This window comes from Tamandua tetradactyla, chromosome 1 (genome assembly GCF_023851605.1).
Source record: "Tamandua tetradactyla isolate mTamTet1 chromosome 1, mTamTet1.pri, whole genome shotgun sequence".
NCBI lineage: Eukaryota > Metazoa > Chordata > Mammalia > Pilosa > Myrmecophagidae > Tamandua > Tamandua tetradactyla.
In genome coordinates, this window is record NC_135327.1 from 83,917,558 (window position 1) to 83,940,664 (window position 23,107).

The following is a 23,107-nucleotide window of genomic DNA, read 5'->3' on the forward strand; positions in this document are numbered from 1 at the left end:
AGAAGGAGCTGTTAAGGTGTCCTAAATTAATAACTCGGTGATTGGAAGCATGGTGGGAGAAACATACATAGGGCTTGCCTGTTAGTCGGGGTGCTCTTTCTGTGGGCCCTGGGCTTTTTGGTTTGGGGCTTTTCTTTGATTGGGTATTAATTTTTTATTTTTGCCTATTATAAATTTTGTGCCAAATATTTTATTTTTAGGTGGGTTATTATCTGCATAAAGAATTTCAAATCCATAGTATTGGGGAGTTATTGTAGGTAGCATCTTTATGGCGAGAAAGAGAGAGAAGTGGCGTGTATAAATTTTGGACAGATTTAAGAATTGGTTTTATTCATGACTGTAGCAATATATTGGATAACAGGTGTGAATGGGTGTTGGGGTTGGGAGGATAGACGTGATAATATAAGGAGGAATGTTGTAAACTGGAAAAACAGCATAGTGAACAGACATTAAGGTGATTAAGAGAGCAGCTGTTAGAAAGATGAAAATGAAAGAGTATAGGGTAATTTGTTTAGGGGTGTAATCTTGTAAATCTCCCTGAAGCCAGAGGTCAGTAATAAATTTTAAAAGGGTGTGCAATGACAGGGCCTTTTAGGGGTAGCCAGGCTAGATTATCAGAGATTATTTGCAGAAATGTGAAAGCGGGGGAAAAGTTACTCACAAGGCTAAAATGTAAAAGATTGCTTAAAAATTATTTGTAACGCTAAAAATTACTTCAAAATTATTTATAAGGCTAGAGGACTGATATGCTTTAGTACTACAAAGAGGAAAAGGAGTTATTTTATTGTGGATATTTCCACCACCAAATTAGGGTAAATTTAGTTTTGGGTAAATAGTGGAGGTGGGTTTCCTCTAGCAAGGCTAAAATTGCTAGTTGAAGAACAAAGATAAATGCAAGGATAAAAAATACCAGACCACAGATGCGCCAAGCCAGAGCACTCATTCTACACTGGGGTTTGTTTTGGAGATCTTAAGTTTAAATGTTCCAGTAGGTTTGCATGAATATTGCTGGTTGAGGTCCCTCTCTGGGTTGGTGAGGACATTGGGGTCCATCTCAGCTAGTTGTTGAGTCAGTTTTAGCCTGGAGAGATGAATCCAGAATGTTAATCCTGATCATTTAGCTGCTGTTGGAGTGGTGAGTAAAGCCAAGTATGGTCCTGTCCAAGAGGGGGTTAAAGATTTTGGTTGGAGGGTTTTTAGATATATACAGTCTCCAGGGGATATAAAAGGATTAGTGGGGTTTGGGGTAGTTTGAGGCAGGTTGGTATTTGCATAATCCCTAAGAGTTGCCCGAATTTGAGTTAAAACATGGAAGTAGTCTCCATAGGAGGAAACTGGAGGAGGGAAGTTGCCAAGTAATAAAGGCCTTCCACACATTATTTTAAAAGAGGTTAACATACCGGGCTTGCAAGGGACACTTTGAATTTTGAGAAGTGCAACTGGTAAAAGTTTAAGCCATGATAATTGAATTTGAGTCCTTAGTTTAGTTAAATGTGTTTTAATTAGGCCATCCATTCATTCTACTTTGCCTGAAGATTGAGGTCCCTACAAGGTATGTAATTGCCAATGTATACCTAGGATTTGAGATACTTGCTGAGCAATTTTGGAAAAAAAGGCAGGGCTGTTATCCGATTTCAGGGACATAGGCAGGCCAAACCTAGGAATAATGCTCTGCAATAAAATAGTGGTTACTTCAGAAGCTTTTTTTTGAGGTAGTAGGGAAGGCTTCTACCCATTCTGAAAGTGTTTACAAAAACTGAGAGATATTTAAACTTTTTAATTGGTGGGAGGTTGGTAAAATCAATTTGCCAGTCCTGTCTGGGAATTTGTCCTCTTGCTTGATGGAAAGGGTAGGGGGCTGGTTTGAGATTGCCCTGAGGGTGGAGTACTGGCAGATGGTGCATATCATAGTGATATGTTGAAGCTCTGAGTGAAGTTAGGGTGATTTACGGTTTGAGATAAAAGAGAGGCTAACAGCTTGGTGCCAATACGAAATTAGTCATGCAGGTTCCTTGAAATTTTTTGTGCAAACTGTTGGGGCAGAATTACTTTATTATTTAAAATAAAACCACCCTTCATTAAAGGTGGCACTGAGCTGTAAGTCGGTCTGCTCTACAGTGGAGTAAGCAGACCCTGGGGTGGGCATCACCAGAAACTGAGTTAGAGTCTGAGCCTGTCTTCGCTTCCTCATCTGCTTTGTTATGGCCTATAGAGATGGGATCTTTTCTACTTTGATGACCCTTACAATGAATAACTGCTGCCTGGGCAGGGGCTTGTGCTGCCTCAAGACATTTAAGGATGAGGGTTTTATTAATAATTGGAGACTCTTTTGAAGTAAGATATCCTTTTTCTTTCCATATAGCTAGATGTGATTGAATAATACGGAAAGCATATTTAGAGTCAGTATAAATATTAGTAGGGGTTCCTGCCGCTAAACTGAGGACTCGGGTGAGGGCTATGAGCTCAGCCTGTTGGGAAGTGGTGCCAGGAGGCAAAGGTCCAGACTCAATTATTTCCTGGGCAGATACTATAGCATATCCAGTCTGCTTAAAGGGGTCTTTAAAAGCACTGCCGTCAATAAACCAAGTATTAGCTGGAGGAGGCAGAGGGGAGTCTCCTATGTTGGGAAGTGGGTGAAGGAAATGATCCACAGCCTCCATACAGTTATGCCTAGGTTTTTGATGCTTTGGTGGAGTAAGGAATTTTGTAGGTGAATAGGATATTTTAACCTGGGGCTTGTAAAGAAGTTGCACATGTAGAGATTGAGTACGAGAGGGAGAGGCACCAGAAATAGCCTGGTGAGTTAAAAGGGAGGGTGGGTTATGAGAAGAAAGGACAGATAGTTGAGCATATGGCACAAGCTTAAGAGTTTTCTGAATGAGGAGTGCTGCAGAGGCTAGGACTCTGAGACACAGTGGCCATCCTAAGAAAGGGGAGAAGTAAGCGATTACATGGGCATTCGGCCTGCTTGCCTGAGTTAAAATTCCAAGAGCAAAGCCACCTTTGGTGTTTACATACAGTGAGAAAGGCTTGCTAGGATTTGGAAGAGCCTGGGTGAGGGTATTTTAAGCTGCTTGAGTGAATGTTTAATAGTTAAGGGGTCTGGCGGGTCCTGGAGGTTTCCCACAGTGGCTTGATATATGCTTTTAGCTATGAGTCAAAAATTAGGGATCCAGGTTTGGGAAAAAATTGGCTAAACCTAGGAAGGAAAGAAGTTCTTGTTTGGTTTGGGGTAAAAGAACTTTTGAAATTATTTCCTTGCTTTGGGTGGTAATGCCTTTTTCAGTGGGGGAGAGACAAAGTTCTAAGCAAGTGACTTTAGGCTTAGAAAATTGCCCTTTATTTGGGAGATTTTATATCCCTTTTGTTGTAAAAAGTTAAGAAGGGTGACTGTGTGTTCCTGCAATAAGGCTTCAGAAGGATTGCACAGCAGGAGATTATTTACATAACTGAAGCAGTGTACTGGGATGCAAATTCAAGGCCCATAAATCAGAGGCTAATGTCCAAACAAATGAGGGCTGTCTCTAAAACCTTGTGGTAAGACTGTCCATGTTAATTGGTTAGAAGTTCCAGTAATGGGGTTTGTCCGTGTAAAGGCAAAAAAAATCTTGAGAGTTGGGGTGAAGAGGAAGAGTGAAGAAAGCATTTGAAGATCTGAGACTGTATAGTGGGTAGTATTTGGAGGAATTGGGAGAGTATAGAACATGGATTAGGAACTCTGGGAGTAGTGGGTGTGGTGGCCTGGTTAATGGCTCTAAGATCTTCAGCTAGTTGCTAGGTTCCATCAGATGTTTTTTACTGCTAGGATAGGTGTATTAGCTAGAGAAGCTGCTTCTCTGAGGAGCCCAGAAGTTAATAACCTCTCAACTATAGTTTTAGGCCCACGAGAGCTTGAGGGGTAAGAGGATATTGAGGCTTGTTTGGAAATTCCTCAGGATTCTTGAGTGAAACCTGAAACCCATGCATGGTATTCAGTGATAGAAGGGGAGGAGGTGTCCCTTACCCAGGGATTTGCTTTTTCCAGACATTGGGGCAAAACTATTTCCTTAGTGGAAGATATTGTTTCTCCCACAGACAGGAGCAGGACTGCCTGAGGCAATTTATTGGCTTATTTTATTTCTGTTAATTGAAGGGTTGTTTTAAATTTTATTCAAATATGCCATCCTAACAAAGGTGTGGGACAGCTAGAATTTTAACTAGAAAGCTGTGAGAAAAGGTATAATTTTCTAAACTGCAAGCTAAGGGTAATGTTTTAAGAGGCACTGTTTTCTGACCTGAAATACTGGTGACTGAAATTGAAGAGAGAATAAGTTGCCTTGAATGCTCACGCAGGACAGAGTATGTAGCGCCCATGTCTATAACAAAAGAAATGGGCTTACCTGCCACTTTCAAGATTACCCTGGGTTCTGCAGAGGTGATGGTCACAGTTGGGGCAGTGCTGGAACCTGGACCTCATCAACTGTCTGTAGCTGGTCCGAGAAGATCATCCAGTTTTGGGGCCAGTGACCCCTGTTCAGGAGGGAAAGGTCATCCGACTCTGCGATTAGAGGCCGTAGGACAGTAGGCCTTCCATGGGCAGAGGCCCGGTGGTAGGCCCTGCACCTGCTGGGTTGGTGGCTGAGCGCAGTCTTTGGCCCAATGGCCCATTTTAACATGATGAAAGCACGAGCAGAACGGCACTTTTTCGCCCCCCAAATTTTGATCTTTACTGTTATGGATTACCTTGGGTTGTCTTAAGGCATAGGCAAGGAGTAACAGCCATCATCTCTCACCTGTCTGAATTTTTCTAGAGGCATTTCCTTTGCTTCCCTTTCCTTTTTGCTTTTTTGTTCTTTTTGTTTTTCTGCCTGCTCCGTTTCCTCCTGTCTATTGTTAAATACTTTAAAATCTGCCTTCATAAGTTCTTTCTGCCGTGCTTGGGGACCCTGTTCTATTTTTTGAAGTTTTTTCAGAATGTCTGAGGCCAATTGGTTGATAAAATGGGTAAGGAGGAAAGCTCTCCTTCATTGGAGTAAGGGTTAATATTTGTATATTTTAAAATAGCTTCAGTTAAGCAATTCAAGAAGCATGCTGGGTTTTCTTCCTTTTCTTGAGTGATTTCTGAAATTTTATATAATGAACAGCTTTGAATCCTGCATTTCTCATTCTTTCAATAATACAAGTAAAATGTCTCATTTTTTCTTGATCAGGGGATTGGTCCTGATGGTCCCAGTTTGGACCTGCTAAGAGAACTGCATTATTTCCCTATGTCCCATGGAGAGTAGTAGGGTCATCTGTATAAGGCTTATCGGCATGGGCTGTGGCTGTAACCCAAATGTGCTGTTTTTCTTCTGGGGTTGTAGTGGAGGTTAAAATTATATATACATCTTGGTAAGTTAAATCGTAAGATGGGGTTAATTATTTTGTAAATTTAGTTGGGCCTGCTGAGAAGAACCCAAGCTGTTTTTCAATTTGGCTTAGGTCAGAAAAAGAAAAGGGAACATGAATTTTTACTATGACTTCCTGTCCTGCTACTTCTTTTAGGGGAAACATGCCCTTTGATGTGGGATTTATTGCAGGCACTGGGCCATGGGGTTGAGTGAAAGGAGGTGAACAGGGTTGAGTAGAATTGGTGAGAGGGGGATAAAACATGGATGTTCAAGTAGGGGAAGGCTTAATGGAGATAGAGGAAGAGGGAAGGGGAGTATAAAGAGTTGGTGAAGATGGGGAAGGGGGATAAGAGGTGGGTGCTAAAGTGGGAGAAGGCTTATTGGAGATAGAAGAAGAGGGAAGGGGAGTGGAAAGGGTTGGGGAAGACAGGGAAGGGGGAGCAATACATAGGAGGGGGATGTTCTGCAGGGTCGAAGGAGGATAAGGAGGACTCCTCAGTGCTGAGGGGGTTAGAGACCTCTGTGGTAGAAGTAGAAAGCTTAGAAGGCTTTTTGTGGAGGAGAATTTGGACCGATACAACAGAATGACACAGAGAAGACTGAGATCTAAGGGTCCAGAAGGCCAGAGCATAGGGAACCTCTGACCATTTACTGTCATGCTGCAGAAAAATATCAAGTTCAGTGAAAATTTGCCAATCAAAAGTACTGTTCTCTGGACAATGTTTTTGTTGTTTTAAAGGATAATGTGGCCAGATTGAATTGCAAAAATAAATGTTTCTGTGGTTTTATTTCTCCTTTTAATTTGAGTTTATTAAGATTATGGAGTAAACATCCGAGAGAGTAGACTCCGGGGGAATAGCAGTTTTGGAATTACTGTGAAGTGATTATTTCCCATGATTTTGTGGTGAAGATTTATGGAGGTTTATGATTTTTGTGCATGTCTTATGTGATGCTGAGTTAAGGCAGGTCAGGGTGCTTTAGGGGCACCAAGATAGATGCTGGGTTGGGGTGTTTTCAGTACACTGAGGTGGAGTGTTTGAAGTGAGGCTAACTACCCAGACTGAAGATCCTTTATAACAACAAAGCAAACATCCCTGGTTTGTCACTGGGGACCAGCTGAGTGCATGTAGTCTTTTGCTCAAGGCATCCCCCAAGCTTGGACTGCTGCAGAGGAAAACGCTCTTGGAGCTGGAGAGATTTGATTGAGTGCTCAGGTTCTTTTTCAGGCTTATAAAAAAATGCTTGGGTTGCTGGCCAGGGTGCCACGTTAAAGTAGGCCCAAACCCTGAAGGGCAGCTGTCCACGGGACACAGAACTCTCAAAGGGAGGATCTGGGTAGAAAGACATCACTTACCTAGGGCCAAATTAGTTGTAGACATTTGAGTGCCATGGATGTGAGCTGGCATCATGTCTACATGGTCTGATCTGGTAAACTCAAGTCATCAATTGCATGGAAATCCAAATGAGCCAGCCTGGGGGATGGAGTTGACTGGAGGGCTGCTCCCATAGCTCTAAGGGGCCAGAAACTCAAACCTCAGTCTGATCTCCAAATGGGGTTGACTGGAAGGTTGTCCTATAGCCCTGAAGGGTTGGAAAGCTAAGCCTCAGTCAGACCTCCATCCCAGGTTTTGGCACCAGATGTTAGGCATGGAGTTGTTAAGGATTCCACATGAGACAGTGAGTTAAAGCACAGAAACAGCTTTACTAGAGGAGAGAAAAACAGGGAAGAAACAGAAGGGAGCCACTGCACAGAGGTCTGCAGAAAGTGGCTCAAGGTCCCCCCACCTCCCTTGGGAGCCACCCTTTTAAAAGAAAAATTGTACACAAAAGACTGCACTAACTTATTGATTTAGGCTATGATACATTGTTGAGGTCCTACACACCATGCAGAGTGAGGCACTGGCAGAAGAGGGCGTTATCAACAGAAACAGATTATGACCGTATTTCTAGTGGTCCGGGATGTCTTCATTGGTCTAGAGAATGCAATATTAGCCAGTATGGCAATTGATTCATATCTGGATGCTTGGACCAGGCAAGGACACTGAGGAATGGGGCAGAAGGGGGCTCTGTGTCAAGAGTTCCTTTTGCTAGACCTAACATTGGGCATATTAAAGATTATTTTTTAAAAAGTCTTTGTGCAGTGAGTCCATAGTCTGGTCATTTTCATTGATGTTTTCTGAATTTTTATTCTCTTACTTTGGCTGAGCTATTATGGCCTATTTGTTTACTTTGTAATCTTAGTTGTAATCTTTAGTTAAACACTGTACATTTTAATATTTAAAAATGCTAACTCTGGATTTACTCCCTTAAATGTCTGTTTCTTGAGCTTGTTACCAGCTGGGGATATGACAAATTTTCTGAGTGTCAGCTCTCATATCAGAAAGGTTTGTTTAAGAAAAATATAAAGTGCAGGCTCTTCCCTGTCTCTTCTAGTCTTGTCCTTACTGATTGACTTTAGAAGTTTCCTGGTTTACAGTAGTTTGATGATTCCTCTACTTCCCAGGTGACAGACCTTTTCCCTCTTCATGGTGTTCCACTGCTGGACTTAATGCAGGTAAGCCTTTGCCCTTGGTCTTCTGCCTCAACTGTTGTACTGCTTTCATTATCTTAATGATAATCAGTCCCAGTCAGAACAAGGCCAGGGACCCATGAAGGAGTGCCAGCTAGCTCCAAACTGCCCTGGGGAGATGATGAGGCAGGTACCAGGAAGGACACCAGAAGCTTCTTCCATGCTCTACAAAGCTGTGCTTTCTTGACCTGCCTAGCAAATGCAGCCTATCAACTGTCCTCTGCAGCTCTGAGGAAGCAGTGTCTTTAATCCTCTTCCACTGCCTTTGCCCAGGCGGGTAGGAACAATGGCCACCCTCAGAACCAGGTCCCTAGTGATCCAAAGTCGCTTATAAAAAGATGTATTCCAGGGGTGCAATGGTAGTTCATTGGGAGACTTCTCGCCTACCATGTGGGAGACCAGTGTTTGATACCTGCACCTCTCCCCCCCCAAAAAAATTCAACAAATGGTGCTGCAATAATGGGAGTCACATGGAAAAGTAATGAAATGTGGTCCCTACCATATGGCATGCAAAAAAAAGAGTACTCAGTGATCAGACCCCCACCCCACCCCAGATTTCAGGTAAGTAGATTTTGAAGTCCCTTTCTGGTACCAGCAAGCTATGGCAGGGGCTGGGTTCTACTGCTGCCTGTCATGAGAGTGGGGGATGGGTGCCAGTTACTGCTGCCCAGAGAAAGCAATTTACTGTTACTTATCATAATTTATTAGCTTCTTCTTCCTTCTCTTTCCTTATGGTTCCACAAGAGTCCTGAGTTTCAAAATAGTTGATTATGACCATTCCTCCCTCTTTAATAGTTGTTCTGGTGTACAGCCTGTTTCCTGGAGCTTCCTAATCTGCCATTTCCCACAATCCACATTTACACAACTGAGTTTTTTTGGTTTTGTTTTTTTTTTTTAACATGGGCAGGCACTGGGAATCAAACCCAGGTCTCAGGCATGGCTGGCGAGAACTCTGCCACTGAGCCACCGTTGCCCTGCACAACTGAATTTTAATCCAAGTTCTATAACTTATTAGCTGCAAGTATATGGGTGAATTATTCAACTTTGTGGAGCAGTATTTTCCTTATCTCCAAATTTATAATAATTATAATTAATTTGTAACTTGTTCAAGAGATATGATACCAAATGTGGAAGCTCTACCACAGATTATTTCACTTAACAGGTATAGAGTAAATACTAGTGTCCAACCCTTTCTCCCTACGTGTGTAAGGAAAATGGCCAGAAGCGTTGCTTTTAGTCCTGCTGAGCTTTCTTCCATTTCTGATACCAAGAGAGCCCTGGATCTCAGCTGCCACATGAGGCAAGGAGGAACTCAATACCTTACCTGCCCAGGGGGAGGGAATTATAAAAAATGACCTCTTTGAGATCGTTACCTCACCCAGGGCTAATGATTTTGGAGTTCTGACTCTATGAAGTCCCAACATGTAAAATGCACATTTCCATAGGAAGAAGCTCAGCAATATGGTTCACAGGGTAGCCAGCATATCATGCCATCATTATCAGTAATTATTTCTTGACATTGTGGGTTTTTTGCAAAACCTTGAGGCGTTAAGTGTACTTCTCTTATAACATCACAGCCACAATGAGAGGCATCTGGAAAGACAAGTAATTCATGTCCTAAATTTTTGGAGAACTCAGTTTAGCCTCTTTCCTCCATTTTCTATAATGCCCTGTTTACTAAAATCTACCACCCACCCACTAACAGCACCACCAAATTTACCTGTATTTCCCTTGGTAGTGATGTACAACGTGTAATGGCTCAGATGTTTCTAAAGCACTAAAGCAACAATTCAACTTCTTATGCTAAAGCCTTGTAATACCTAGGGTATTTATTATACTTAGAGATGAAGTATTAAAGGCATGTTTGTAGAATTAAAATCTGGGATTTTGCACTTGGTAAATGTGGGACACCTGGAAAATTACTTCTCTCTCAAATATCAGTTTATTTATTAAATGGGAATGAAAATGATGTTCTTTCTTGGCTATTGTTATAAAGAATAAATAAAATCAAAGCTTTCCATGCAAAGCTCTCAGAACATTGTCTGGCATTTGGTTAGCACTCAATGCATATTGTATATTATTATTATTTATAGACGTGATAAGGTGACAAAATGCTAAAAGCTAGTTATTATAAATACGTATTCCCCTCATTCATGAAAAATTCAACCCCAGTCTTTAATACTTTGAAATATTTTAAAGGATTTAGCAGAGTTTGATATTAACTTAACCTGTTAGCTGAATTTTAAGTTGTTTTGTTTTATTGGTGGTGGTGGTCATGAAAGGGATAAATATTTACTTCTGGGTTTTGGTGGGGAGTGTGGTGTCACTTTAATACAAAGCACTAGAAATGATTATTTGTGATGTCTATGCATTAATATGTCCTATCCTTTCAAAACCAACAGTCGAAACTAATCAAACAACTTCTCTTAGATGCCCTGAAGCTGCAGCTCATAAACACCTCTGCATATTACACCTACCTTCTCCTCCTTGTCAAGAGCACAGTCTACTTTGCCATCATTATGTTCTGCCTGAAGAGAATGGTGGTCTGTGGTCATGAAAAGGGGTTTTGACAGATGGTGGCATAAAGGAGTCATCTATTCTTCATTTTACTGGCCCTAATGCTTTCTGCTGAGGATCTAGCTGGATTTTCATGATGGTTTTTGGTAATTTCAATTCATATATGTGCTTTTCTATTACTTCATTACTGTTATAGGTGTAACTTAGACTATTGGACAAAATAAATTTAACTTTGTAATAACAACAAAACCTTCTGCCACTACTCAGGGGCAAAGCCAAGAAGTCACCTATAAAGCCTTTAGTTCCATTCTCTGTACAATCCCCAAGAGCCCCTCCACCCTCACCCAAATCATCAACCTTCTGAGTGTGATAGCTGGAGCTTCTAGTTATGTCTCTTAGTGTCCCTTAAACAGTGACTGCCTTAAGACTCTCCATTTTACAGAGCTTGAAGCGATCACCTTTGCCACTTGGATTCTGTACTATGTTTTTTATGTATTAAGTACAATAAAATTTTTTTAAATATATATCAAGGCTGCTTTTGTCTGTATATACTTAAACTTGATCAAGTCAAATAAATTGCATGATAGTTTATGAACTCCAGTATTGGTGCTCATGGTCTACAACCACATTTCTGTGGTTGGGCTGCTATCTTTGGGCTGCTGGTTCCAGGAGCAGTCACAACCAAATGTAGGTACGAATGTCACTTCTCTTTCAAAGGTCACCAGACTCAGAGTCGTTTGAGACTTGATGACAGCAATATAATGCATAGTAGGGCCTCAATGAGTCTAAATCTAACTTCCCTGCAATGGAAATAGATTAGAGATCATGATCAATGTTCATTTTCTGGCCTTTTTTATTTCTAAACTAGAACTGCCAGCAATAGATGCAAGAGTTGTTCAGGATTCCTCTGTACCAACCCATCATTAAATTCACGGAGCAACTCTAGGACAAAGCGCACTATGACTTCATTTCACACATGAGGACATTGTGACACAGATATCAAGTCATTTACCTGAGGTCACATAATACTAAATACCAGGCCCAAACCTGGATGCTTAGCCCCACTGCCACACAGCCTCTCCTGTGGGGTTTTTGTGATGCTTGAGACACCCATATGGAGCTGAGTACAGCTTCTTCCATGGCTTTTTCTTCTCTTTCTCTGTAGTTATTCCATTTATGAAGGACTCCAGTAAGAGGATTAAGATAGATCCTGAATGAGATGGGTACACCTTATCTGAAGTAGTCTCATCAAAAGTTCCTACTTACACTGGCTTCACATCCAACAGGAATGGATTAAATTTAAGAACATGTTGTTTTGAAGTACATACAGCTTCAAAGCATCACAAGCAGCTAATGAAATGGACTGTGAGTCACAGACATTGTCAAGACTATTAAAGTACTCTCTGGGTGTGATGATGTTCTGACCCCCAGCTCCTTTCATAAACAGAATGAGTCCAGAGATCCTCAGCATCGCCATTTATATGTCCTCTGATTCATCTCGGAACATTTCTGTTGGAGGAGTGGGTTATCCCTGCCAGCCCAGCACTCTGTTTACATGGCACAAGTGCTGCTTTCAGGGAAGCCATATGGTGTGGTCTGAGAAATACTGATCCAGAAAGTAATACCTCACATCTAGTTAAAGCCCCAGCGACTAGGTCTGGGTCTAAGTAGATAAATCATTTGATCTGGACCAAAGTCACACTGCCTCAGTTCACCCATCTTTAAAAGAAACTGTTCAAATTAAATAATTTCTCATTTTGATCCCAATTTACAAAGCAATGGTTAATATCCTAATGCAGTACTGAGAGCAAACACCTGTACAGTGCTTACTATATACCAGGTACTGGCCTAATATGTGTTAACTCATTTAACGCTCACAAAAACCCCTTGAGCTACGTACAGTTACTTTCATTCTATAGACAAGAAAACTGAGACCGAGGGCCTAAGGAACTTCCCATAGTCACACAGCTAATAAGAGACAGGGCTGGGATTTGAACCTCAGCAGCCTGGTTTCAGGAAAGCTCTGCCCTTAACTTCTACACTACTTTCCACTAGAGGTAAAATAGGTTACTTTTGGCTCCAATTAAAAATGGAAAGCTCCCATCCTGATTAAGCTAAGAGCTGAGTGAATAGAACTGCCTTTTCACCCGTCTGTATTTGCTCTCTTGCTCCTACACTGTTAGGTTGTAGGCAATGTACCCAATGTTCCCTGTACACAATGCTTCCAGCTTTGTACCCTGGCCTCCCATCCACTAAAAGAACTTACATGATTGAAATCCATAACGCTCCACCAGAACAACAGGCTGTATCCACAGGTGTGCAATGAAGAAATGAGGCAAAGATCTGAACAATTCCACATTTCATGGTATTCCACAGTCATGCCTTAAGATTCTTTATAGATCTAGAGCTCCCAGTTCTCTTCTCAACTGTCAAAACAGGAATGCTCTAAGTTAAAAGTTCTAAAATTTTTCCCTTTAATGAAATCCCTCTACTACTTGGAATTTGTAACCACATAGAATCCATTTTTTAAGGCCTTTTATCTACCAAGCAGGCCACAGTTCAGCACTGTTTCCTTCCCCTATTTTTATTAATGAAAGTACTATATACAATCATAAATTCTGACCAACAAGAGATAACCAGAGATACTATACCAAAACGATGTCATTCAGAACAAATGCTAAAAGTGCAACCTTTTTATTAGCAAAGAAAACTCATCTGGGTAAACACGTGGTGCATGCCCTTTTTTGTTTGTCCTCTATACTTCTGTTTGAGTAATAGCCAGTGCCTTCTAGTTAGTGAACACAGGGGATCCTGAGGGGCCTTTTACATTTTTACATTTCAAGCTCTCAGCCACACCACAGGCATTGCGCTCATTTGATAAGCAAACTAAGTCTCAGAGGGGTTAAAAAATACACCATTATACATGGTGTACCTGCCACAGTATACATGTGATTCCAGGTCTGTGGGACTTAAGATCTGCTGATCTAACCATGATGCCAGTGGCTCTCCTCTTGGGAGCTCTTAAAAACTACCAAGGGCCAGACTTTTAGAACAGCTCTGTAGGTGATTCTAATGCGTAGTTGTGGTCGAGGCCAGCAGAGGACTGAAATAGCTCCTGGCACTCCAGCATTGCTTTCTCAGAGCCCTAGCAGTGAAAAACCACAACAGAGCTACATTGCATGAGTGTACAACATGCTTGCCCTTGGAAATGTTCTTACTGTTTGATCCACCCATTTCCTAAGAAAACAAAAGTTATGTATTGAGACTTACATGCAAGGCTGTTCATGTACCGTAGCAACACTTACAGTAGCCAAAAATTAATTTGAATGCCCCATAAGAAATTAATAAATATTATTAAAATATGAAACAAGTAATACAGTATTATGCATCCTCAAAAATACAGATTGGTAAAGAAATGGAAAACTGGTCACGAAGTATTGGTGTATAGCTTGAAATATGCATAGCTTGACCTTATTAAAAAGCATTATATAATACATTATGTATGGCTCAAAAATTTAAACATTGTATAATATGCATCGAGAACAACTGCTTTAGCCACTGTCTCTCCTCCCTCCACACCTCTTACCTGTCACCAATTTTGTTTCATGTGTATTCTTACATTTATGTTTGCAAATATGAATCTACAAATATAAACACATATATTCTTATTTACCCCCTTACAAATGGTGGTGGTATACAATATTCATTATTCTGTATTTCTCTTTTCACTTACTCATCTTAGAGCTCTTTTTATGTCAATGTATAGGGATTATTTAACTGCATATTTCACCTGCGCATGTATCATACTTCATTTAATCTGTTTTGTATGAGACACCCTTGGTTTATAGCCCATGTTTTCCTTGTATAAAAAATGCTGAAGTAAATAATACTGTTTTTATGTCATTTTGACTGTGTGCATTTATAATTTTTTTTTTTTTTTTGCATAGGCAGGCTCCGGGATATAATTTTGATAGATACTGCCAACTTGCCCTCAAGGGACAAAAGACACTGTCTACAACCCCACCAGTGAAATCAGCCTCATAAAGTTTTCAATGATTTTAAAGTTTCCCCTCTTATTTTTTTCACTCTCCCATTATACACAGTCACAAATCTCTAACACAGATCTTGCCCTAACAAAATCTGACAAAGTTTATGAGAACTAACTGGTAGATCTAAATTAAGTATAACCTTTCTTGTATCTTGTGTCTGGTTGGTCTTATTTTATTTTCAAATGGAGCCTGTACTTGGCTTCCAAAAGAACCTATTTCACAGAAACAATGAAGCTCATTGTTAATAACAATTAGCATCATTTTGTACTTCTAAAATAACGTGAGTACCAAGAGTCTGCTGTCAACTGTCAGGATTTTGGTAATCTGACAGGTGAAAAACAGTATCTCAGTGTAGTTTTGTGTTTCTCTTACTATTAATGAAGATAAGCATCTTAACATATGTTTAAGGACCATATATATATATTTTTTGTGATGTGTTTGTTCATGTCCTTTGATCATTTTTCTACTGAGTAATAATACTAACAAGTATGTCACTACTTTTTGTATCTATGTTTACATGTGGGTGTTTGTGTTTGTATATTTCTACAGGCATCAATATAAAAAAAGGTTCCGTGGATGGGTCAGCGGGTGAAAAATGAAAACTTTTAAAGCAAAACTTTTACATTAGAATTTTAAAATGTCCTATTTAAAATTGGGCAGGTTTTTTTGTTTGTTATTAACAATGAGCTTCATTGTTTCTGTGAAATAGGTTCTTTTGGAAGCCAAGTACAGGCTCCATTTGAAAATAAAATAAGACCAACCAGACACAAGATACAAGAAAGGTTATACTTAATTTAGATCTACCAGTTAGTTCTCATAAACTTTGTCAGATTTTGTTAGGGCAAGATCTGTGTTAGAGATTTGTGACTGTGTATAATGGGAGAGTGAAAAAAATAAGAGGGGAAACTTTAAAATCATTGAAAACTTTATGAGGCTGATTTCACTGGCGGGGTTCTAGACAGTGTCTTTTGTTCCTTTAGAAATTCTACCATCTTTCTTCCCAAATCAATCTGGGCTGCCCCTAACTGAGGAGTGTGTAAAGGGAAAACATGATGGAGTGGGAGACTGTGTGGGTGGTAGGGCAGTGTGGGTGCAGCTGACGGTTTTGTTATTTCCTCAGGCTTCTTTTGTTTACTTGCTCTGCCAAATGTGGTTGATTTGTGAAACATGCTCAGATAAAACTGGTCCCCACTGGCTGGGGCTGTGCAAGGAGAGGCTAGGGTGTTAGAAGATAAAATTATTATCAGTTAAACCACAACCAACTTTGTTCACTTTCAAAAGGTCAGAGCTAATGAAAGGAAAATATTCATCTACAGAAGCATATGAGATTGACCTCAAATGTATTATTAGTTCTGTGGCCAGGCTGGGTTCTCTGTTTTTTTGTACAGTGTTTACCACAATTAGCTACTATGTGAGTGGAGAATTGCATGCTCTGGAATGTTTAGATACTGCCCCCTTTAGTCCATTTTCATTACACTCTTGTGAAGAAAGAACAAATGCTTCTGGTAGGACTAAGGTAAATATCTGTGCTTTTTCCACAGTATTTGATTTATTGGTACTGGTGTCTTTTGGTTTCATTTTCTCAGTGTAGTCAAGGTGCACAAGACCCATGCCTTTCAATCTATTATCATTGATAGACCATAGATGTGGGCAATAGTGATGTGCTTCTTACCTCAAGAATAGTTTATAGGGGCCAAATTCAACTCAGTTTTTGAATATCACATGCTGAATCAACCAGAATAATATAAAGTTGCTCTGTAAGGACAAAATGACTTCAGAGCCAAACTGATAAAGGTTTAATAGAAGACATTAATACCAGATATGAATGGAGTCAATTAAAAGAAGGCTCTCAAGCAATATGAACACAAAGAAGTAAATGTCCAACATAAAGAGGTAAAGATCTCATACTCACCTTGTGAAAGCAGGATGCAGAGTGGGTGCTTTGACCTAAGGACTCAGTATGTCCAGCCCCAGACAGAAGCATAACTTTTTGCCGATACATGCTTCAGGTTTTCAGAGTCTGATCTCGCTGTACGTTCAAATCATACACCTACTTATCCTTGGTCCAAGCTTATCAAGTAACTTCTGACTGAACCATGGCTTTCTGTGAGGGTAGGCTGCATCCTACTGATTCTAGCAAGCATTCTCTGGATAAGAGCTCTTTCTGAGAGCAAATACCAAGCAGGCAGTTCGGGTTGGGCATCATCTGTGGTCTTGGTATATGGACTTCTGGTATCACCAGGACAACCCCACTGAGTTCTTGAGGTCCCAAGCTCAGACCCTGGTGACTTCCCTTGCCCCTTCCCCTACGGTGTGAGAAGCCTCTGGTTAGACCCCATCTCACAACAGGCCTCCCTGTCACATCTCTGATATCTTCCCCACTCTGGAATAAGCACAGGCAGATTTGATTTGTTCTGTATAAAATGTCAGTTTTTACCAAACCAGCACCATTACCACTAAACACAGTTTACGTTTTTCTTGAATGTTGGAATGAATCATGAAACTAAGACCTGCTGCCTTCCTATGTAGCTTTACGGTTTGAAAAAAAAAATTTACGTTTGAAAAAAAAATAGCTCACAATATAATTTAGTTTATTTTAATTCATATGAGCTAAACACAAAGGAAAAATGATAGCAGTGATTTCACAGTGTGGGTTCAAAATAAGAGTACTCAATATTTCAGAAGCATACTTCTAAGAGAAAGACATTATTTCATGATAAAAATAATACAAAACATCTACTAACATTTTACATGGGTTCACAAATCTTTCTTGTTCTCCTTTTAAATATCTGTAATTCCAATACTTTAAGCCAAATACATAATACAAAACAAGAAAATTAAAATAATCATTGATATGTTGAATTTATTAACCATTTAAAATTGTACAAAGAGCACATGTGCTTGAGTTAAAAACATTAGGGAAATGTAGGAAGTTAAAAAAAGAAATACAAAATAAATCTGAGACGTGAAACAAAAAAATTCCATTTGTGAATCAAAATAAAAAGTTACTTTGCTTATTAAAAAAGTGTTATTTCAATATATTAAGATGTCTTTTGATAAGGAATACAAGACAAGACTTTTCTGCAACTACTCATTAACAGTTCAAATTTGGTCTCGTGATTATACAACAGTTCATTACATTATCTTACCGGCCATAGACAGGCTACTAAATGTATGCGGATATGGTACAATGTCTGTGAGGTATTACAATAAATAAATTCCTTATTAGTTGTTCAGCAAGGTCAACTATGCATCTTCCATTTCGACCTTCACTAGGAAGAACCCAACTCCAGCCACTTTGCTTTTAAATCTCCAATGATATTCAGTGAGGTTTTTTTCACACTATAGAAAGGAAAAGAAGAAGACAAATGTATTTGAGATGTAGCGTTAAGTGGCAAAATGTTAAATTTTGCCTTAAATTAAAAAAAAATTTTTTATTTATTAATTAAAAAAATAACAACAAACAAAAACATTAACATATCATTCCATTCTACATATATAATCAGTAATTCTTAATATCATCACATAGTTGCATATTCATCATTTCTTAGAACGTTTGCATCGATTTAGAAAAAGAAATAAAAAGACAACAGAAAAAGAAATAAAATGATAACAGAAAAAAAAAGATTATACATACCATACCCCTTACCCCTCGCTTTCATTTATCACTAGTATTTCAAACCAAATTTATTTTAACGTTTGTTCCCCCATTATTTATTTTTATTCCATTTGTTCTACTTGTCTGTTGATATGGTAGCTAAAAGGAGCATCAGACACAAGGTTTTTACAACAACAGAGTTACACTGTGAAAGCTATATCACTTTTCAATCATCATCAAGAAACATGGTTACTGGAACACAGCTCTACTTTTCAGGCAGTTCCCTCCAGCCTCTCCACTACATCTTGAACAAGGCAATATCTACTTAATGCGTAAGAATAACTTCCAGGATAACCTCTCGACTCTATTTGGAATCTCTCAGCCATTGACACTTAGTCTCATTTGACTCTTCCCCCTTTTGGTCGAGATGGTTCTTCAATCCCTTGATGTTAATTCTCAGCTCATTCTAGGGTTTTTCTCAATCCCTTGATGCTGAGTCTCAGCTCATTCCAGGACCTCTATCCCACCTTTGCCAGGAAGTTCCACACCCCTGGGAGTCATGTCCCACGCAAAGAGGGGGAGGGTGGTGAGACTGCTCGTTGTGTTGGCTAGAGAGAGAGGCCACATCTGAGCAACAACGGAGGCTCTCTTGGGGGTGACTCTTAGGCCTAAATTTTAAGTACACTTGACCTATCCTTTGTGGGGTTAAGTTTCATATGAACAAACCCCAAGACTAGGGGCTCAGCCTACAGCTTTGGTTGTCCACACTGCTTTTGAGAATATCAAGAATTCAACTTGGGGGAGTTGAATTTCTTCCCGTTCTCACCATTCCCCGAAGGGGGCTTTGCAAATACTTTTCCACTCACTGATCGAATCACTCTGGGATTCACTGGAAATTTTGCCTTAAATTTTTATAACACAGTGTACAGCAGACAGGCTTTGTTATAAATACATTAAATTAAGGAAGGGGTCATGTGTGGCTAGACAAGAATTTATTTGAAAGCACTTTAGAAAAATATGAAAAGGATTAACTATTCCTGTGCCCACATTTCTGCTTTATCTAAAACTACTGTTGTGGAGGGAAGAGCAGAAGTTTGTTGGGTGCTGATGATGCAGGCCAGGGGACTCCGTTTAACCTTTCACCATGATGTCTGCTACCTCTGCCTCTGTCCCAACTTCCCCAGGATTCAGAATCCATCACATACTTTTCCTTCTGTGATTGAATAACTAGTATTTTATACTTATTTGCCTTGTATTTATGAAGTTGAAATGTTTTTCTTTGATGCTTTGAAGAGATTTGAACAGTGTTTCATCTTGAAGCACCTCAAGAACTATTGTTTAGAATGGAGAACATCTTTCATCTCAGAAACTTCAAAACACTTAAGAGACATCATGGCATGGGTTGGAACTGACATGACTGCAGACCTGCATGAGTATGAGTCCCGGCTCTGCCACTTGTTACTTGTGTGATCTTGGAAAAGTAACTCATTCTCTCTTCTGCTTCTGTCACCTCACATGTAAAAATATGCATAAATGGCAGGTACATATCTTAGGGTTGATATCCTCATAACATAAGTAGGTTTATAGTGTAAATTAGAACAATGTCTGATACAAAACTCTAGTTAAACAAAACCAAACACATCTTTTTTGTTTAGAAAATTGGGGCTTTGAGGTATTTTTCACTAGGTGCAAATTTATACAGAAAATGTTGAGAAACTTTACTTTAATAAAATGTGACTGATAATTTATTGTACATAGGACAAAAATCTACCTATATACCTATACTCATTTCTTTGCATTTTACTCTGGATATACTTCAAATGCTCCATATTTAACTACTTTGTTGTTATAGTTTCATTTTTAAACACTTACTTTAACAAAAGTAGTACTCATAGTTCTAGGAGTGGTTTTTCACTGTCTTGTTTTTCTTCAGCTTCATCTTCAGATCCTACATGGTGAGGAAGGGAAAGGAGAAACATTATTTTGTTGCATTAATGTAAGACATTATTTCTTTAAAATTACAATATATAAAAAAATTTAAATGAGAAACATGTATGTTAAACCTTGAGATTTAGGTTAACTAAACTGTTATTGATTTCTTGTAGAAGGAAGCATTTAAGATATACTCTCTCTCTCCCACTAACTCACCAAAATGGATTTCATTTATGTACTACTAAAAATATTCATACAGACCAGGAATTATTATCTACTGCATTTTTTTCTTCACCTCTTTGCTGACAAGATTGCCCACATTTTAAAATATGAGTAACTCTGAGCTCTGGTACAAAGAATTTAATTTACATATAATTTAACCGAGAGGGCAAAGCCAGATGATCACCCGCATTTGCTGTCCCCAGTGCCAACTGTAATGGCCATTCTGGGTGGGGGTTCATGTCCCATAGGCTATTCATTCACTTGACACACAAATTCCACTCTGCAATGATTTCCTTAGAACCTATCCTGGAGGAAATAATACTTATTATCCATCATGTAGCTTTCCTCCCTGAAAATTAGAAAAAATCTAAATGAGAATAGAAGAAAAGTTAACTAATGAAATATGCATTCATTCAAAATAATATTTATAGGTAATTTATAGCATGGAAAAAGTATATGCTATAAACTAAAAGCAAATCTATAATGAAAAAACTGTACATATCATAAGATCACATTTGAGAAAAAGTCTAAAAGCCAAATATATCTGTATATATGTGCGCATCAGTAAGTCTAAAAGAAAATAACCAGATAACTTTTAAATACTTTTCTCTAGATTTCAAAATTCCTACAAAAAACTTGAGTTTATAATTTTTAAATCATAATTTTAAAAAGTGGGACATTAATATAGACAGTGTGGCCACAATTATGTGAAATTACACACACAAGTGCAAAGAACTGTATTAAAAACTGATGTTGCCGAATAGTTTGAAGACAGGTGATTTAAAATTTTTGTTCTTCTCCACATTTTATGAAAAGCATGCATGACTTTCATAATCAGGAAAGGGAAATTAAAAAAAGAACTATGAAGCAAATTATGGATATAACCTACTCATGTACAAAAGTAGCAGCCTGCCTCAATTGCTGCTTCACTCTTGCTTGATAATACACTTCAAAAAGTATGTTTTCTTTTCTTTTCTTTTTTCTTATGAGAACATTTGCCTGGATTATAGCCAAGAACACCCTTGGTACAGGACAAAGAATGGCTGACAATCTCAAGAAGAGATCATGTCTCACAACTTAACCTCATAAATGCCATGATTCAGGCTAAAGTTGTAGTAAAATAAATAGATGAAGGTGTAATGGTCGGAAGGCTTTAGTTTTCTGCTTTTGAACTGCAGAGAGGCTGGTGTGGTTTAACTGCCTTCTCACTTTGAAAGGAGCCTGGGGAATGTGGTCATACTATCTTCCTGTTCACTGCTCACTTTCCACCTGCCAGGCCAGCAGCATTTGAACCACAATGAGTTGATGTTTCTTGGAATTATTTGAGAGTCCTATATAAAGCTAAAACTTTTATTAAAACATAACAACATGTATTCTTTACATAATTTAAAAGTGAATGTTAGCAAGGACTTCTGGCTTTGGCCAAATGAGGAAGTCGATAAATCGTCTCCCTGAAAACCAACTATAAAAACTGGACTAAATTAACAAAACTTTTAGTACTCCAGCAATAATCAAAGGCATATAACTATGTGAGAAGTGTTTATGCTTCAAAACTTCAGACTTAATAGAAGAACAGTGCTGTTCTCTCCTGGAGCCGCCCCCATTCCTCCTAACACCCAACTTGATAGGGATGGAGGATGTACTGGGGGAAGGGCATCACAAAGTTTGCAAGACTGAAGGAGGGAACTCCCTTAAGTTGGAGTGGGGAGTGTTAATCACACCCAGCAGCATTGATGGTGAGATGACAAATCTGGGGCAGGCAAGGAGAAAGGCCCAGGGATACTACTAGTCTGAGGTAGCAGTTGTGGTTGGAGGAGGCACATGCCTGGCTAAGGCTCTGAGCACGTGCAGAGATGACATGAAGGGATGCAGCAAACAAATAAAAGCTGGGAAAGACTTGAAAATGCCCCAACATACTATCCTACCCATTCACATATCCATCTGGCAGAAGATGGAAGCCTTAATCAACATACTTGAGCACTACCTTGGTCCAATTACAGGCTACCACTGAGCTATATAGACATAGGGGAGACTCCTAGGAGGCAAGGCTTAAAAATAAAAGCAAGAATTAAACAAATACAACAAAACAAACAAATAAAAACTATTAAGAGACAGCCACACAATGGACTGGACAAGGATTTCACAATTTAGCCCACATACGTTACTGAAAAAACAGCAGCAGCAACTGTGAGGGAAGAAATTCGGAATCCAGAGTTACTTTATTACCTAAAGTGCCCAATTTTCCACAAAAAAATCACAAGGCATGCAAAAACAGAGGTAAGTATGGTCATTCTCAGGAAAAAATAATAACACAAAACAGTCAGTGCAAACTATCTCTTGAGTATCTTAAATAATGTATTTGGCAGGCAAATACTTCAAAGCCACTATAATACATGTGTTTAAAGAACTTTAGAAAGCTATGCTTAAAGAAACTAAGGAAAGTATGAGAGCAATGAATCAACAAATAGAGATTCTCAAAAAGACAGAATTATAAAAAAGAATAGAAATTTAAAGAAAAAGAAATTCTGGAATAGAAAAGTATATAGCAGAAATAAAGTATTCACTAGAGGGGACGCAAAAGAATATTTGAGAAAACAAAAGAAGAATCCATGCACTGGAAATTAGATCAATAGAAGTTATCCAATTTGAAGAAGAGAGAAAATAAAAGACTGAAGAAAAACTGAACAGAGCTCAGAGACCTGTGAGATAACATCAAGTATGTAACATACATGTAATGGGAGACCCAGGAAAAGATAAAAAGATTCAGGGCAAGTATCTGAAGAAATAATGGCTAAAACTTCCTGAAATTTGTTGAGAATCATTTATCTACACATCTAATAAACTGAACAAA

The 23,107-nt window shown here is 39.1% G+C and overlaps 2 protein-coding genes across 8 annotated transcripts in view; one reads left to right on the forward strand and one right to left on the reverse strand.

The window, feature by feature from the left end:
- Positions 1 to 12,073, forward strand: part of TARP (TCR gamma alternate reading frame protein) — a 65,928-nt gene extending 53,855 nt beyond the window's left edge. For 3 of the 5 annotated variants that reach the window (XM_077119522.1, XM_077119515.1, XM_077119526.1), the window contains 2 exons: positions 7,873 to 7,923; positions 10,341 to 12,073. In XM_077119522.1, coding sequence (XP_076975637.1) covers positions 7,873 to 7,923; positions 10,341 to 10,495 — 206 coding nt within the window. In that variant the 3' untranslated portion in view covers positions 10,496 to 12,073. The remainder of the gene's footprint in view (positions 1 to 7,872; positions 7,924 to 10,340) is intronic. The other 2 variants (XM_077119524.1, XM_077119531.1) reach the window with 1 other exon arrangement.
- Positions 12,074 to 17,341: 5,268 nt separating this feature from the next.
- The window catches only part of STARD3NL (STARD3 N-terminal like), a 69,471-nt gene continuing 63,705 nt past the window's right edge, over positions 17,342 to 23,107 (reverse strand). For all 3 annotated transcript variants that reach the window (XM_077119549.1, XM_077119553.1, XM_077119561.1), the window contains 2 exons: positions 19,975 to 20,050; positions 17,342 to 17,846 (listed from right to left, as the gene is read on the reverse strand). In XM_077119549.1, the coding sequence (XP_076975664.1) occupies positions 19,992 to 20,050 (59 nt within the window). In that variant the 3' untranslated portion in view covers positions 17,342 to 17,846; positions 19,975 to 19,991. The remainder of the gene's footprint in view (positions 17,847 to 19,974; positions 20,051 to 23,107) is intronic.